The 18,715-nt window shown below is 54.7% G+C and overlaps 1 protein-coding gene across 3 annotated transcripts in view; it reads left to right on the top strand.

Moving 5' to 3' along the window:
- The window catches only part of Man1c1 (mannosidase alpha class 1C member 1), a 123,343-nt gene that overhangs the window by 44,029 nt on the left and 60,599 nt on the right, over positions 1 to 18,715 (top strand). For all 3 annotated transcript variants that reach the window (XM_047541393.1, XM_047541400.1, XM_047541409.1), the window contains exon 2: positions 7,678 to 7,774. In XM_047541393.1, coding sequence (XP_047397349.1) covers positions 7,678 to 7,774 — 97 coding nt within the window. The remainder of the gene's footprint in view (positions 1 to 7,677; positions 7,775 to 18,715) is intronic.

The following is an 18,715-nucleotide window of genomic DNA, read 5'->3' as shown; positions in this document are numbered from 1 at the left end:
AAATGATGTTCACAAAGCCTTTGTGATAAATTGAATTCTTGCATCCTAATCACAGGAAGAAACAAAGATTTGTGGGAGAAAAAGGGTGGAAACACCCGAAATGGAAATGATGGTTAGGGCCGAAGGATGGGGGATGTTTTCCTGCTCTCCATCTGCTTTCCTGTGATGAACCTGTGAAACTTGGATCCATTAATATACAAGTAGACATATAGACAGGTATCAGTTTTACTTTTTAAATCATCTGCAAGGATGTCTTAGTCTATTTGGTGTTGCTATAACAAAATACCTCGAGTGAATACTTTATAAAGAAAGATTTATTTATTTGGCTCACAGTTCTGGAGGTTCAAGAGCACAGTGCTGGCGTCAGATTCTGGCCAGGGCCTGTGGTGAGAGACCTGTGCTGGTCTCTCTGGTGGAGAGACAGAAAGAGGAAGTGAGTGTGTGCAGGAGAGAGCGGTTGCCCGGAGAGTGGAAGCAAGAGAGCCGGCCAGTGAGAAAACTGGACTTGCTTTATAACAGCCCTCTCTCAGCCACCAGGCCGGTCAGGGAGCAAACTCACCCCAGGACGGGCCCTGGTGCCTTCCATCACCTCCCGCCACCTCCCGCCACCTCCCACCACCTCCCGCCAGACCCTCCTCGTAGGCTCCACCCACTCTCAACACCCTTGCCCAGGGACCAGGCCTCCAGCACATGAACCTTTGGGGACAAACTGTGTCCAAACCACAGCAAAGAATATACGCAGAAGAGAGAAGCTGGGCTGCAGAGCTGAGCTCAGAGGCCCAACCTGGAAGTGGAAGGAGAGGCTGGGGTTGCCAAAGCCGCTCAGGAACCCCCCAGTGGCTGTTGGTGTGTGTGTGTGTGGTTTGTCTGTTTAGCAGGAGGAATAGATGAAGGATGGGCCCCTCGTTTGACCAGGACAATGTGATTATAAAACAAGGAACCGAGTTTAGTTGCTGAGTTGTTGCTGGGCTCCAGCTTCTCAGGCACGGGCGGAGCGAAGCTGCAGGGGGAGCCCGCCAGGCTTTGCGGACCCAGGGTGAGAGGAAACAGGGAGGCCGGCAGTGGGCACTCTCCGTCACAGTTGTTTTCAAAAATGGGAAAATAGAATTCTGCAATAGTGAATCTGAGTGAAAACGTTGCTGACGGCCAGCAAAATTCCCTGATGGGTTTTTTTTTTTTTTTTAGTTCAGACTCTTGAAAAGTTTCAGAACTCTACCAAGGGTCTCCCGTCGACCACCCCCCGCGTTCTGCAATGGGAACACCTCACCCTCTCTCACTCAGCGCCTGCAGAGACACATGCGCACCCTGCACACACGCCACCATGATTTTCTGAACCATTTGAGGGTGTGGTGCAGACATAATGCTCCCTAACCCTAAAAACTTCATTGTGTGCTTCCAAGAAGTTGGGAGCACTTCTACTGAACCCTAGTGAAACCACCACAACCGGAAAATTAACATCGATACAGTGTCACTGTTAGGTACCTGTCCCCCATTCAGATGTTGACAATTTCTCAGTAATTCATCACCAACACCATCACCATCACCACCAATACCATCACCACCACCACCAACACCAACACCATCACCATCACCACCAACACCAACACCACCAACACCATCACAATCACCTCCAACAGCATCACCACCATCACCACCAACACCACCAACACCATCACCACCAACACCACCAACACCATCACCACCAACACCATCACCACCAACACCATCACAGTCACCACCAACACCATCACCACCACCACCAACACCATCAACACCAACACTATCACCACCAACACCATCACCACCAACACCATCACCACCAACACCATCACAATCACCTCCAACAGCATCACCACCATCACCAACACCAACACCATCACCACCACCATCACCACCACCACTACCACCAACACCATCACCATCACCACCATCACCAACACCATCACAGTCACCATCAACAGCATCACCACCACCACCAACACCATCAACACCAACACTATCACCACCAACACCATCACCACCAACACCATCACCACCAACACCATCACCACCAACACCATCACAATCACCTCCAACAGCATCACCACCATCACCAACACCAACACCATCACCACCACCATCACCATCACCACCACCATCACCACCATCACCACCACCATCACCACCATCACCACCACCACCATCACCACCATCACCACCATCACCACCATCGATGTTATTTCTGCCCCAGGATCCAGTTCAAGATCCTGTATTGCGTTTAGTTCGTGTCTCTTCCATCTCCTTCCATCTGGGACTTCTTAGTCTTTCTTTCATGACTTTTTTATTGACTTTTTTGCAGTGCTGGGGATGGAACCCAGGGTCTGGTGCATGCCAGGCACGCACTGTACCACTGAGCCACACCCCAGCCCTTTGTGAGACAGGGTCTCACTAAGTTGCCAAGGCTGGGCTTGAACTTGGGATCCTCCTGCCTCGGCCTCTCAGGTAGCCTGGATTCCAGGCCTGCGTCACTACACCCGGCTATTCTTGTGGTGTTCGAAGACACGGTATTTACGGCCCTTGCCGTTGCTCATGAGGGTTTGTCTGATGTTTCCTCGTGGTGATGTCACATTAGGCAACTTTGGCAGAAACATCCCTGAGGTAATGTGTCCTTGTATGTGTCGGATCAGATGACGGATCATGCTTGCTCCCACTAATGTGTTTTAAGTAACAGCTTCACCGAGGTGGAATTCACATACCCTTAAACTCCACCTTGGAAAGTTCAGTGGTTTTTTTTGTATATTAAGTTGTACAGTCATCACCACAATCAAGGCCAGAACGTTTCATCACACAGAAGACCTCAGACCCCTTAGCAGGCTCTCCATTTCCCTGTCCCCCCTTCCTGGCCACCACCACTCCTCTTCCTGTCAGTGTGTGTTTGCTTATTTTGGACATTTCAATAAATGGAATCATACACTTGGTAGCATTTTTGTGTCTGGCTTCCTCGCTTTGCGTAGTATTTCAGGTTTCACCCTTGTTGTGGCATGTGTCATGACGTATGTTCCTTTTTATGGCTGAATAATATTTCATTGTATGGATATACCACATTTTGTTGATCCGTTCATCAGTTGATGGACATTGGGGTTGTTTCCCCCTTTTGGCTATTATAAACGATACTGCTATGAACATTTATTTTTGTGCCGACATATGTTTTTATTTTGTCAGGGGTCCCCAAGGTCACTCCTAGGTTCAGTAATTCACTAAGAGGACTTGCAGGACTCAGCAGAGTCCCACTCAACAGCTGGGATTTGTTACACTGAAAGAACAAACAGCAAAATGAGCCTGAGAAAATGTGCATGAGCAGATGTCTAGAAGAAACCAGGTGCAGGTTCCAATAGTCCCTTCTAGTGACAGCCCACAGGGTGGACTTAATCCCCGTGGCATGAAATTGTGACGACGTGTAGTGTTGCATACTAAGCAAGCTCTTTAGAGGCTCTTTGCCCAAAGTCTTGACTAGGGGCTGGTCACGTGGGCATCCTCTGCCTAACGTGTACCAAAATCCCAGGCTCGCGGAAGGAAAGCGGATGTTCAGCACTGGCCACGTGGACTGCACAGCCTGGGTACCACACGTCACCCTTAGCAATCAGACCCTGGTGGGGACGCTAAGGAAGCCCACTTCCCCAGACACCCCCAGGCCCAGCCTCGCGAGCAGGCCTCTCTGAGCTGCGCTCAGACTTGCCATGTTGACCCTCTTCTGTGCAGGCTATGCCTAGGGCTGGAATTGCCAGGGCCTGTGGTAACTCCACATTTAACTTTTTTTTTTTTACAAGTGTTTTCCAAAGTGGCTGCAGTGCGTTCATCCTCACTGGCTGTATGAAGGTTCCCATTGGTCCACCTCCTGGCCAGCACTTTAATTGTCCATTTTTCTGAGTGTAACCGTTCTAGCAGGACTAATAGGTTTTTAAGTTAGCGATTTGCAAGTGTTTAGAACAAAAAATAATGATTCATAGAAGCCAAAATGATTTCTCTAAGAACAATCACGCTCGTCTAACCCCTTATTTTCTTTTTTTTTAAAGGCAATTTATTTTTTCCGTACTAGCTGTACTAGGGCAGAGTGTTTTTCTCTTCCAGCCTTGTCTTTCACAATATCTTCATGTACAGAAATGGAGAGACGGGGGTTGTTGTGCTGATCACTTGGCGGATTCCTCATCTGCAGATGGATGACAGGCAGCAGGCGCTACTAGACCCAGGAGAAGGCCTTTCTGCTGCTTCCCAGCTCCGCCCTCAGCCAGCTACCGATGCCTCTGTCCAAGACCTGGGGGAGGCACACATGGCAGCTGTCAGAGTTGCCAGTTACTCAAAGTAGGAAGACGCACATGTGTTGAGCCATAAGATCTGGTTCCAGAAAGATCCTGGCAGCCTGGGCTGATAGGCAGAATCCAACCAGATGGATGTATTAGGGACAAACAGCCAGTCCACACCTGCAGGATCTGATCCAGCTGTGACCAGGGGAAGCTCGCGCTTGGATTTCTGACCCTTACCAAAAGAGTAGGTCCGAGGAACGGTGACGAAGTGTTGGGGCTCCCTGGAAGAGCATTTCGTGTGGGTCTGCAGTTTCAGAGGGCACTGTGGAGACGCGCGGAGATACAGAGCTTCACCCGGAGGGAAGCTGCTGAGGAGCAGGGCTGTTCGCTGGCCAGCAGGCGTCGTCCTGCGCAGACTTGCGAGCGGACTGCCCGTGGCTGCGGGTCTGAAGCTCTGAGGTTGCTTGGGCTGCCCGCTGAGGTGGTGAGCATCCCATCACTGGGGGTGTTCAAGGAGAAGGGATCGACTTCTCTAATATGAAACTCCATGGGGCAAGAGGTACCTGGGAGACCTCTGAGGTCTGAGAACTTCCTGGACGAAGTCAGGAGCTGTCCATCGTTCCGTCACCAGTTCCCCAGTGACAAGGTCAGCCTTCCTGTGGGTCGTCATCTTCTTGTGCCCCTCGCAATCCCACCTGTCCATCAGGTGCTGGGCACCTGTGAGGCGTCCCTGAGACCTACACCTGCCCCCTTCCAGCACCTTGCTAGCCTCTGCTCTCTGACTTCTCACCTGGGGTCTCTTACCCGTGTTGTTCCTGATCTGCGCTGAGTTTCCTGGCCTCTTGGAGTGAAGCTCCAGAGCCGGCCGTCCAGTTCCTTCTTACATTCGTTGGTGGATATTTTAATGAGCACCTTCTTTGGGCCGGTGAGCCCGAGGTGTGAGCAGCGAATACTGACCAGCCATAAGGGGCTGCGTCAGGAATGTGGGCGGGAGTCTGACTTGGGTGTGTCTGGGAAAGCGCCCCCCTGCCAGCCTGCCCTGCAGTGGGACCTGGAGGAGGAGGAGCAGCTGGCAGGGAGGAAGAGAGCGGAGGCGGGGAGCGTCGCCCCTCGGCTTCAGCCCTGAGCCCGGTGGACCCCTGGTAGTGCTCAATTCAGGTGTGTTTGGAGGAGAGAGGAAGCGGCCGGGCTGGAGGGGAAGGAGCTTTCCGTCCCTTGCTCATCCAACACCTGGGTGGAGCCACCTGTGGCCCAGCTGGGGAGCCGCTTGTGCTCTGAGGGCCTGAGTGTGGAGGCAGCGCCTTCTGAATCCAGCCCCAGAGGCTGCTGGGATTGCCCTGCCTTCCCTCCGCGGAGGTGGGCGACGGGGAGAATGGGACGCTTTCCAAACACCTCCACGCTCCCTGCAGCGGCAGCGCCTTTGCCACCGCGTAGACATCTATGGTCCCGTAATTGCTCCTGAACATCCCCCTCCCTCTGAGTGGGGGGTTAGGGTGCGGTAACCGTCCCCAGCCTCTGTGGCTGCTTCTCTGCCGTCGTTTCTGTTTGAAGAGCTGCTGCTGCCCCCCCCACAGCCACTTGCCCTCCCCACACACTGACTTCCCAGGGGGACCCCAGATAAGAGAGGCTGAGGGAGGAGGCCAGTCCCTCTCAAGCGCGCACACCCGGCAATTATCTCCCACTATTGCCAATTCAAGATAAGTAGAAAATGACAGAGGAGCAGAACCAGGGCTCAGGGCAGCGCCCAGCGCCTGGCACGCGCTACCATGGCATCTGCATGTGTGTCGCATGGAAGCCTCGCGCCAGCCGAGCATGCACTGGGACCTGCTGCCCAGGGAGAGGAAAGAGCTGGATTCCAGCCACCTGGCTGTGCTGTCCCCACCGCTTCCCATCCCAGAGCCTCAGTTTCATCAGCTACGAAGTGGGAGGTGGAGCGAGAGGATTCTGCCGTCTCCGGGAAGTCCAGGTCGCGTTCCTGCCCGGTCTGCCCTCCTGCCTGGTCAGCTGTGGCTGTGTCCAGATGTGCCTGGAAGAGGAGCTGCCCCTCTTGGAGGACGCAGGTGACATACCAGAAAGAGGGTCGCCGGGGCGACCACACAGGCCAGGAGACAGGAGGAAAAGACAAATGGACACAGGACGGTGCCCAGAGGGGGTCCTGGCACAAATACAGGCTGAGCATCCCTGACCAGGAACCCGAGGTGCTCCACAATCAAACTCTGGGCGAGCGTCGATGCCACCACCCCGGCCTCCGCGGCGGTCACAGCGAAAACGCAGGGTTGCTAGCGTACTGTGGGAAGCGACTTCGGGCCGTGTGTAAGCAGTACAGAAGAATTCCGGTTAGACTCGAGTCCCTCCCGGTCACCTCGTGCTGCATATGCAAACATTCTAAAACGCAAACAAGTCTGAAGTCTGAACTCCTCTGGCTCCACACATTTGGGGTAAGGCACACTCACCGTGTATAATGCATCAGTGGTTCTCAGATGTGACCCGAGGACCAGCAGCATCCGGAGGGGACCTGTTAGAGAGGCACACTCCCGGGCTCTTCCTCAGACCCGGGCTCTTCCTCAGACCCGCCGAGTCAGGAGCTCCGGGCGGGGCTGCCAGCCTGTGTTCCCGCCCGCAGTGACTCTGATGCAGCCAGTGTGTGTGCCTAGGAGTGACGGAAGGTGGGGGCTGAGGCTCAGAGACCCAGACGGACACTTCGAAGCCAAGGTGGGAAGAGACCAAGTCTCTGTCGGCCCTGCTGCTGCCCGTACGTGTTTCCGCCTGTTCTGTCGTGGAAACCTTGAGGAGTTGGCAAGGCAGACCTCGCGCCTTGTCCGTGCAGACCTCAGAGGAGGCTGTGGGACTCGGAGGCATTCAATCTCATGCCAAAGTCACAGGGATGGTGGCAGAGGCAGGATTAGAAACCAGGCCTCTCTGATCTCGAGGCCCGAGTTCTTTCCCCCGCACCGGCTGCTTCTCTAGCCAGCGGCCCTCGGCTGTGCCTTCCTGCACAGCCCTGGCTGCCTCCTCTGCCCTGCTGCCTCCAGAGCTCTGTGGTGCCTCTTCCAGCCTGTGTGAAAGGCAGAAGGGACACGGGGCACGGCCAGCTCGTCACCATGCACGTCCCTCAGCCTCCAGGGCCCAGTGCACCTGGGGAGCCAGGAGCTCACCTGTGTGCCAGGTGGCTCAGTTCTCAGCTCCCAGTTGCTGCCCGTGCGCCAAACCCCGTGCTGGGTGCAGGGAGCTGAGGAAGGCCAGCGTGGTTCCCGCCCCGTGGAACTTGGGGTCCGGAGCCGGGGAAACAGCAAACCATGAGATGTGGCTTAGAGCCCTGCTGCGGAGGGCAGGGCGGGCCGACCAGGCCGCCGGCTTCGCCTCACCGCCGTGCCCTGTCCTCTGCTCTCTCCGGCAGATGATGCGGTTCGCCTGGGACAACTACCGGCGCTACGCCATGGGGAAGAACGAGCTCCAGCCGATCACCAAGGACGGCTACCAGGGCAACATATTCGGTGAGTCGCTTTGGGCACGTGGACCTCGGGAGGCCCGCCGCCCCCTGGTGGGCGAGTGGAATTTCACTTGGGGCTTTGTTTCCACCCGCTGAGTCGAGTCCCTCTTTCTCCAGACCCCAGGCCTCCAAGTCCCTGTTCCCCCAGAGCCGCCCCTGCGCCTGGGCTTGGGGAGCCCCTGTGCCCCTCCCCAGCCTTATCGATGCTTGGTGAGCGGTGATGACTTACGTTTTAGAGCAAAGAAACTTGGAAACGTGATCGGGGATGGCGAGGGATGGAGATCTGGTTCCGTGGAGTAGGCTCAGCCACTCGAAGGCCACCGAGACCTGAGCGACTCTGCTTCCCCAGAAGGTGCATGTGACATGATGCGGGTGCCTTCCCAGGGAAGCCGAACACTCTCCGATGGGGTTGGGGACCAGGCTGCCCTGAGGGTCCAGGCGCCTATGTGTCTCTGGGACTCTCCAGGTGGACACCGGAGCTGGGGCGGCTTGCGTTTCCCCCGCAGTGTCACCATCTGCTGGCTTTGCCCTGCCAGCCGCAGAGCCCCGTAGTCCCTCTCTGATCCCACAGAGGCTTATCCTGTGTCTAGCCTCACATTTCGATTGTGGTACCGTCCACGGTGCCAGTCCCACCACAGCCATTCCTGTGGAGTGATGCTGCAGACAGCCTGGGACCCCGTCCCTGGGACATGGGCGCTGGGGGCCCTGGAGAGAGGAAATCACTCTCCGTATTCCTCACTCCAAAGATGTAGGTTCCTGGAGTCTGGAACCAAACAACCCAGACCAAGATGGAAATTCCCAGGAAAACCTTAAGGGCAAATTTACAAGGGACAGCGCCACAGTATGACCCGGTCACAGGTGTTAGTGTCATGGGAAAGGAGACAGGGACCCGCCTTCTCGTTCAGACCAGTCAGCCTCTCGACCTCGCTGGCTGTCCTGAGGAGTTTCTCCTTTGCCTGTGGGGCGTGGGCTTGAGCAGCAGTGTTTATTTTTCTGATTATCCTAGGAATGTGAGGGAGGAAGGGGAAGTATCGAAAAAGATAAGGCAGGGGAAAAAAAGCCAAACCTGGTTCCTCCGTGTAGACGCAGCTCTTGGCATCTTGGCTCATTTCCTCCCGTCTTTCCTTCTGTGTGCTCCCCTCCCCCCATACAATTTCATGACTTTTTTTTTTTTTTTTTTTTTTTTTGGCTTAGTGTTATATCGTGAGTATTTCCCTAGGTCACGTAACTTTTTTCCTAAAGAACCTTTTTAATGGCTTCAAATGATTGTGTGGGCGATCATTCATTTAACATTGCCCCTGATGTTGTACAAAAGTTGGTTCAGTTTTTTGTTATTAAAAATAAGGCAGGCAGTAACATTTTGTGCATAAGATTTTGTCTAAGGACAGATTCCCAGAGAAGAATTCCCAAGTCAGATGGAGAAGGACAGATGCTCCTTTAGCCTAAGCTGGTGGAAGGTGTTCGGATCCCGGCTAGGGGCCGTCTGTCCCACCTGCCAGGAGCACCCCACATCAGTCCTGGGGAAGGCTGACTGGTGTGGGTCTCATCGAAGTCGTTGGAGATTTGCTACTGGTATAAACAGAAATGTGATGGAGAAAGAGTCCCCTCTCCTCTCTAAGCAGTTTGCAGACATTCAGGTGAGGTGTGGTCAGTGGGGGTGGGGGAGACTGCAGAATTCTGAAATAACTTAGTTTGGGAACAGCATTCTCCCAGACCATCACGGGAAACACTTCTGGGAGGGATTGGGCTAAACCCAGTCCCACTCTGTAATATTTCTCAAGGCCTGGGATTTAAATCTCAACCCTCCAGACCCTTGTCAATCACCAAACATGGTAGAGCTGCCTATAATGGTGGAAAGAACCCAGATTTAGAGTCTGTTTACAAGTCCTTACTCTGTCCTGGGCTTTGTGACCAAGTCCAAGTCACCTAACCTCTCCGGGCCCTGGTGGTTCATCCTTCATACTGGGCTGCTCTGAAGATGTTAATGAGAACACACCTGAACATTATGATTTCTATTGTAACAAACGAGGCTCAGTGACCCATTGTGGGTTCTGAGGTCCCTGGGGTGGACTCCCAGGAGTGACCTTGGCAAAGCCATCATCCAGTGAGCAGGGGGTCTTCCCTCTGTAGCCAACAACCGAGCCACCGTGGATGGTTGGCCCCTGGGAAAGGAGGATGCACAGGGACCCAGGCACAGGCAGGGAGAGCTGGTCTGGCTGTCCTTACTCTCTTACTCACCAAAGGCTCTTTGGGTGCCATGCCCACTGCTGACTCCTGGAGACACAGCAAGATCTCCATCAGCTCTGCCAAGACACACGGGCACTGCTTTTCCTTCCAAGCATCTCAGAGGGACAGGGAACCTGGGTTCAAATTCAGACTTTCCTGCTTCTGGTTGCTTCAAGTTGTTTCTCTCTGAGACTTCCTTTTGTTGTAAAGGGAATGAAGCTAATGGTAAAACCAGCCCCCACCCAGCTCAGGGCCTGCCTGACAAGAAGACCCTCTTAACAGGTGGTAGCTATGACTGTCACCTTGAATAGGTCCTAGGTACAGAGGCCTGTGAGCACACACCCAAAGGTTGAAGGCTTGAATCTAGGAGCTTGGGAGAGGTTCTAGCTGGGTGGATCCATGAGGGGCTTTGAAGCTCGGGAGGCTGAGGCAGGAGGATAGTGAGTTCAAAACCAACCTCAGTCACTTAGCAAGCCCCTAAGCAACTTAGCAGGACCCTGTCTCTAAATCTAAAAAAGGGGTGGGGATGTGGCTTAGTGGTTAACTGCCCCTGGGTTCAATCCTTGGCACCTCAAAAGAAAAAGAGTTTAGCTGTGTGTCATGGCCTCTTCCTTTCTGGACTCCGGGGGCTGCCGGGTTGCATCATCCCTGGACTCTGGCCTCACTGGAGACTGAGCCCTGCAGACACAGGCTGCCTGGAGAGGTCAGGTGGCAGGCAGTGCCCATCCTGTCCTGCCAGCCAAGACCCTGAGCAAAGTCCATGCTGGTGCTCAGTTTGAACACGGGCAGCTGCAGCCTCGCCCTGGGAACCTGGCGGGAGGGGAGACCTGCTGGGGGCTGGGTGGTGGGTTCTCGCTGGTGCCTTGAGATCTCCAGGCTGCAGTGGGTAGGAGCCTCATCTCCCTGTGGGGCCTTTCACCAAATCGAAACCCCTCCCGCTGCCTCCTGCCCTTCCTCAAATCTGTTCTTGGAGAACAAGCTCTTGGTGAGGCACCTCCTGAACTCTGGAGCCAGTTTTCGGGCTGTCAGTGTGTCAGTGACTGAGTGGCTTCCTTTTTACCCACATCCAGCTCAGCAGGCCTGTCCAAAAACGCCCCTGAGGCCCCAATGGCCCCCAACAAAGAAGACGCCGCCTGCTCCTTGCCCCGTGGCTCCGACCAGGGCGGAAAGCTGCTCTTTCCCCACTCTGAGAGTGAGCCGGGTGACTCAGTTGGTGTCCAGCTGGGAAACAAAGAGCATGGACTTCAGGCCCAGCTGAGTGACCCCAGAGTGTGGAGTGAGCCTTTGGGAGAGGAGAGTGCAAAGGGCCAGGGGCCAGGCCTAGAGCAGACCTTCGGCGGGGGTGAGAGTGGGCGCCTTTGTCACAAAGGTGCAGGGGAACCAGCCATAAAGCGGCAACTGCATGCAGCGCTGTAGAGAGGGTGGCCCAGCCTCCCCACCTCGGAGGAACAGGCAGACGGGCGGTCCTGCTGCTGGGGCTGGAGAATACAGGTAACCAGCCGGCTGAGCTGGGGCACGCTTCTCCAACTCTCTGGGCTGTTTCCCCAACTAAAGTGGAATGACCGTCATCCCGCCACAGGATGGAGAGTGGAGTGGGTCGGCTCACCTGTCTCATCTTCGTCCCCGGCGCAGGCTTCAGCTGCCTGGGAGGATGGAAGGCCCGTTGACAGGCCCTGCTCCCCTTTGAAGGGGCTGCCCAGGCTCCCCGAACCCAGGAACCCCACGAGGGCTGCTCCCTCCTGCCCTATTCCCACAGCTCTCAAATGCGCTGGCAGACAACCTGTGGGCGGGTGGTTTGAATCCCACCTCGGCCACGTGCCTGGTGTGTGACTTGGGCCTGCAGCTCGGTGCCTCCACCGGTGCAGTGGGAGTGACCCGCTTCGCCCCAGCGCTGCGGGGATCAGACACGGTTGATGTGCGTTGAGGCTTCGCGCAGTTCCTGCCCCTGCACAGTCGTTACTGACAAGCTGCTGCCATTATTCTGTGAAGAGGACTGATGAGCAGTGATAACCAAGGGAAGAACCGGTGCCGGGCCGTCGGCGCCCAGTAAGTCCTGCGGGTGGATGGATCTGCCGCAGTCTCCGCCTGCCCCGTGTCCCCGCATCCAGCCTGGCTCCTGCTGCGCGTGCTCTGTCCCTCTCATCCCCTTCCGTAGCCTTGACCTCCTGCCACAGAGTGCACTTGGAGTCAGCAAACCGACCCCGGAGGCCTCCCAGTCCTGCTTGGTCAGCAGATCTGACTCCCAGCCTCTTCTCTGCGGAGGATGCTTGCACGGCCAAAAACAAGGTCCCCCGCTCCGAGCCCACCCCAGGATGACAGTGAGAGCCCCAAATTGGATTCCGCCTCTGCTCATGGATCCACTGATAGAACTGCCAAGCAAATCCCCGTCCTGAGGGATGATTTATGGCCCGGGGCGAGTTAAGAGGCAAAATGAACACAGCATGATTTCCAGATCACGGGCTGGAATGTTCGGCCTTGGCAGCGAGAAAAATCATCTTTGCCTTGTGAACGAACAAGCGTGATGTGAAGAGGGAATAAATCCAGGCCCCAGGAGCATTTCCACAATGGCTTTTGGGTGTGTGACTCGGTAGTGTCCTCTGCGGAGTGTCCACACTCTCCTGCACACTCAGGCACGCACCCGCCTCCCCGGGGCTTCTCGCGGGGGTGAGGCACTCCATGGTGTGGCCCCCTTGGGAGCGCAGACTTTGCCAACAAGATTGTGAAAACCACCCATTTCGCCAGCTTCCCTTGAATCTGCAGGAAGCCTACTCTGAGTTTGTTCCTGGGAAGTAGAAGTTTTGACTTTAGAGATTTTGTCTGGGTTCAGATCTCACCCCTAGCATTTGCCAGCTGAGTGAGCAAGTCACAGACTTCTCTGAACCTCGGTTTCCTCCTCTTTACGCTGGGAAGTGTTGGCCCACAGTGAGTCCTCACCAAATGTTAGAGGCTTTCCTTTGCTGCTTGGATAGATGCCCTTCCCAGTGCCTTCCTCCTCCTTGGCTGGAGCCTGGAGCATTCTTACTTATCTGGAGAAAATTCTGTATCTACCTTCATGAGCTTGTTTGTTTGTTGGAGTTTTTCTCCTGGTGAGAAGCTCCTTGCTCCTGGAACTGCCCGCTCCGGCCGTGTTGCTCGCTGATGCTGGCAGGCCGTGCGCACACTGCTGACGCAGGCCTGAGGAGCTGCTTTGAGGAGCTGTCTTCAGCCGTGGAAGTGGCGCTGCGGCAGCTCCTTAGAAGGAATGGGTCAGGCTTCAGGGCAGCCAGCAAACTTCCTGGTAGTCACATGTTCGGGGACCCCTGAAGGCTCCTTCCGGAGGCCAGGGGCAGTAGAGACACAGAGGAAGCGGGTCAGAAGCACGGTCACTGGCCTTTGGCACAGCACGTAACTGGATGGAAGTAGTCGCCCTGCACACACACCTCCGAAGGTCAGGCGAGGCAGAGACTGAGGCTCCCTGCCGTCTCCCTGGGCCCCTGAGTGACACGGCCACAAGTCCTCAGCCACCTTCTAATGACCCGATCACTAATGACCAGAAGGCCCCTCAGGTCACTCTGGGTGGACATCAAAGCAAAGCAGGCCTCTTGGAGGTGGCGGCTGGGTTTTCCACTCCCAGCCACTGACCAGCTGGCGGCCCTGGGCCCTCCTCCTTACACCTGGGATCTCTTTCCGAGCAGTTTTAACTAAGATCCATCTTGGCCATTTTCTTTTTCTTTAAAAGGCTTCCCACCAGCGCAGAGCCAGAGCAGAATTTATTTCTCTAGAAAATATAGTAGCAGGTTGTTGTTAAAAGAAAACTCAGGCCAGGAGCCTTGGGTTCCTGTCCCAGGGCTGGCGACAGCAGCCCCGGGAACCACCACCCTCTGGGCATATCAGCACAGAGGGACCCACACTCAGGGCCTCTGCCTTCTCTCTGCCCTGGGCTGGTAACTCGCAGGGTGTCTTGCCTTCTCTCTCTCTCTCTCTTCTCCATTTCTGAGAGGGTATTTTGGCTGCTGCTGGTTCTCTTGGAATCTGAAATTTTAGCAACAAGTCTCATTCCTGTCGGGAGCCGAGTGAGTCAGGGTATCTATTCCCAGAGCCAGTGGCTGGTGATGTATAAGATGATTCACGTTGAAATCGACATTCCCTCCCGGTGGCAGCGTGTTCCACCCACTTTCCAAAGACCTTTCTTTCCTTGGAAACAAGGCTGAGCCGACAGCAACCAGCCCCCATCTCTTCTCACCGCACTGACGGCAAGCACTTGCCAAATCTCCCAGCACACTCTCTGACTAATAGGCCTGTGGATTCGCAGAATCTCAGATAGGCATTGCCAGTTGGATTCTTTGCAGCCATCTGGTCCGGTGCCTGAGGATGGGGAAACAGGTGCCAGAGGAAACTCACCAAAGGTCTGGCAGCCCGGATTTGAACCCTGGTCCTCAAACTCGAACCTCTACATTGTTTTCTTTCTTAATGACTTTTTTTTTTTATTATTGTTGTTACCAGGGATTGGACTCAGGGGTGTTTAGCCACTGAGCCACATCCCCAACTCTTTTTTGTATTTTATTTAGAGACAGGGTCTCGCTAAGTTGCTTAGAGCCTTGCTAAGTTACTGAGGCTGGCTTTGAACGTGAGATCCTCCTGCTTCAGCCTCCTGAGTTGCTGGTACTATAGGCGTGTGCCATTGTGCCTGGCTTCTTAATTACTTTTTTTTAAATTTAATTACTACACACACACACAGTAAAATGCACAAATATTAAGTCCACAGCCCTGTGAACTTTACATATGGATAAACCTTGTGGACCCACCATGCAGGTCAAGACAGAGAGCATTTCTGTTTCCCTCAAAGGAATTGGGAGGGAAGTAGGCCCCAGGGGCGGCTGCTATTCCGACTCCTCCCACCACAGACCGCGTCTGTTTTAATTTTTCAGGCCGTGCTTTTCTGACTTGCTTTCTGCATTCATGGCTATACCGTGAACAGTAATTGGTTCTTTTCCACGTTTATCTACCTCCTCGACTGTTGCTAAACACTTTTGTTTCCAGTATTTGGTAATTATGAAATAAAGCTGCTATACACGTTTTGTTTGTTTATGACTTAGTGATTGGGGGTGTCTTCACAGAGGCTCGTGACCATCGCCAAAATCAACCCCCGATTCTCCCCTCTCCCCCGACTCCCGGGCTGCCCTAACCTCGTTCTGTCTCTGGGTATATCTGCTCATTCCGAACGCTTTATGTAAGTGACAGCTTCCACTACCAGGTCTTTTGAGGCTGGCTCCTCTCACTGGCTGCACTGTTCCTGGTCCACCCACACTGCCGCGCTGGTAGGATGTCCCGGCTCTTCATTGTCAGACAACGTCCCCGTATGGACATACCACATCTTGTCAGCCTATCCAGCCTTCGACAGACGCTCAGGTTGTTTCCGTTTTTGTGTGACAGTGAACAGCGCTGCTGTGGAATCCGTGCTGTGTCTTTGTGAGGACCTAGGCTTCTCCCTCGCTGTGTGCCCGGGAATGGGGCGGCTGGCTGCGTGGTGGCCACACCTGGACTTTGGAGGAGCCGCCGACGGTTTCCCTGGGGCTGCACCAGCCCGCGTTCCCACCAGGAGGGTCTGAGGGTGATGAACGCTTCTGTACACGTTTTTTGGTGGACATAGCAGACCTCTAGGCGGCGACTCACCCCAGACTTGAGTTGCAGGCTCGTCCCGTTAAGTCGTACTTGGAAGCTGCCAGTCTTCCGGAGCGGCTGAAGCAGCGGGCAGCCCCTCGCTGCCGGGAGTTCCGTTTCTCCGTCACCCCCGCCCACACTCGCCACTGCCTCCCGCTCGCTGCCCCCCAGCTTCCTGTGGTATAGTGTAGCTTCTGCTTCACAGTCCACCCCATAGACTAGCGTGGCGCAAAGCAGAACTTCTCTGGTTTGGACAGTGCTAGGAAAGGGGGGTTAATGGGAAAAATGTTGACTTGGGAGACAGGAGACAAATCCTGGCTTCACCGTGAACTCACTGAGCAAGAATCACGTTTTTTTTTTTCCTGATCCTCACTTTTCTCTCCTGTAGAATGGGGATGGTGGTGATACCCTGTTAGTCAGCTACTCATCACTGTGACACAATACCTGTGAAAATCAACTTAGAAGAGGAAAAATTTACTTTGGCTCATGGTTTCAGAGTTTCAGTTCATGGTCACTTGACCCTATTGTTTTGGGCCTTTGGTGAGGCAGAACATCGTGATGGGAGGTGGGGGCGGGCAGAAGTACCTGCATCATGGCAACTGAAAAGCAAAACCAACCGTGCCAGGGCCAGGGGCAGGATGTAGCCTCCCAGGGCACTGCGACTAGGCCCTGTCCCCCACCCCTAGGTTCTGCCACTTCCCAATAGTTCATTCAGTTATGAACCCATCCGCGGATTAGTCCACAATGAGATTGGAGCCCTGATGATCCAGTCACTGCCCCAAATCTCCACCTCTGAACGTTGCTGACCTGGGACCAAGCCTTCAACCCACGCGCCTCCGGGCGACATTCTAGACCCAAACCGGAATACACCTTCCCCCAGGACTGTTGCTGGCACTGCTCCTTCATCTGGCCATAACCATTCCATGCCTACTGTGTGCCAGACACTGTTCTAGACACAAGATAGCCCCCCTGGACCTCCCAGCTGGGGAGGGGGTAGATACTGAACCTGTGGTGTTGATTAAGGCAGTGTGAGTGTTTGACGTGGAAGCTCCCTGACTTGCTCTGTGTGTGTGGTGCTGGGGATTGAACCCAGGGCCTCTCCACTGAGCTGCATCCCCAGCCTTTTTTATTTCTTATTTTGAGGCACAGTCTCACTAAGTTGCTGAGGCTGGCCTCAAACTTAGGATCCTCCTGCCTCAGCCTCCCAAGTTTCTGGGATTACAGGTCTGTGTAGCCTGTCTGAAAGCAGGAATGAAGAAGTAGAAGAATCGTGGTACAGAAAGATGTGTGCAAAGACCCAGAGGGGAGACTGAGCAGGACCGAGGCCCCGTTGGATCTAAAGAAGTGTGCAGTATGGCTGGAGTGGGTGCAGCCGTGGGAAGAGACCATCTGTGAGCATATAAATGGGGTCCTACAGATGCAGCTTTCGGTATTTCCTCCCACCCGGGCCTCCGAGAGCCAGGAGATCTGACTTCTAATTGCTTTGCAGCCACTGATCTGCTCTGCAACCCAGATGAGCTGCCCTCTGTGTGGTCTGCCTTCCCCACCGTGCCCGTGGGCGTCTGGCACGCATTCTCTTTGGTCACCTCTAGGTCCTAAGACAGTGGGCGACAGGGCCGCTCTGACGAGACCAGTGTCCCTGAGTGTCTGGTAGGGTCAGCAATGGAGACAGGGTCTGCATGGGTCACGATGGCCCCACAGAGCTGTGACCACACTGGAGGGGGCTTCTCTCCCCTCTTTGGCTCGGTTTCCACACAGCCTGCTCGCCCGAGCATTGCCGTCAGCGTGAGAGCCAGGCCGGGATCAATAGGAATGGTTGGAAATTTCTGAAAAAAGAGCCCCGAGGAGGACAAAGAGACCCGGAAGTGTGTTGTCAGCGAAAATTGGTGCTAATACTCCAGTTTGTTTTCCTTTTCATCAAGTCTGAAAGGCAGTGTGAAATCCTCTGCCCTCGCCGTTTTGCTTTTTTGTCTTAATGACTGGATAACGCACAATTGCATTTTCTCCCCCAATAACTTTGAATTCTGGGAAGAGACCACGTGGGGATAATTGCTGTCGTCTCAGCCTCCCCGATGGCCACCAAGACGATTAGCCCAGAGGAAGGGAGCCGTGTGGTGCAGGCCTGCGCCTGGCTCCTACGGAGTGGCTCCGGAGATAGCAGTCGCCCAGGGACGCGTCTGGGCACCGTGTCACGACGGTGACCCACGGAGCCGGGAGGGGAGAGCTGGGGCTAGTTCTGAAGTTTTCATGTGGTTCAGCAGCTTTGTATCCAGCCCCTACTGTGTGCTGGGCTGGGGGGGGGTGTGGAGCGGGTCGGGGGGTAGGAACAGGAGCAGGGCGCGGTGGGCTCACAGAGAACGTGTGTCTGGGGACCACAACTAAGAAAGAGATTGCATCTAAAGAGGGGTTTGCATCGAGCTCCTGAGACTGTTTTAATGCTTCCATGAAGCCCCCCCACACTTCACAGCGGGAGCCACCACGATGGCAGCATTGGCATGGAGTCCTGTAGGAACAGATGCAGGCTTGGATGCCAGAGTCGCTCCAGTGGTGGATTTGGACAGACAACAGGTAGGGGGCTAACACATGCCAAGCTTAGGAGGCTGTGCCAGGTCAGGTTGGTGCCGCAGATGGGGCTGGGGCGCAGGTTTGGCAGGAAGAAGCCTTTGGACACCACGCACCTGCCACGCTCTGTGCCCCACGGCCCTGCACAGGGATGGCTTCTCCATTAGGCACAGTGCCGAGGACCTGCAAGAATGTTTCAATTTTAATTTATTTTAAAATCAGAAGAAAAAAGCAATATAATAACGCATTCAGCCAGGGGTAGATCCACCTTTATACTAACACAATTGTGAAAGGTCATTTTGAGATGTTTTATGGAGGAAGGGGCCCAGGGGCGTGATAACACAGCCCTGCTCCTGGCCCTTGCCCTCCTCCTTTCCAGGGGCGGGGCTGCACCAACTCAGACTCAGTGGGAAGGACCCCGTCCTTCTCCTTGTTGCCTGAGACCTGGCAAATAAACCCACAGCAACCGGGCTCCTTGTCTCGGCTGCGTTGGGCAGGAAGGTGTAGCCACAGGTGG

Source organism: Sciurus carolinensis, chromosome 1, assembly GCF_902686445.1.
Source record: "Sciurus carolinensis chromosome 1, mSciCar1.2, whole genome shotgun sequence".
NCBI lineage: Eukaryota > Metazoa > Chordata > Mammalia > Rodentia > Sciuridae > Sciurus > Sciurus carolinensis.
Note: the sequence above shows the minus strand (reverse complement) of the source record. Positions and strands in the feature narration are given on the sequence as shown.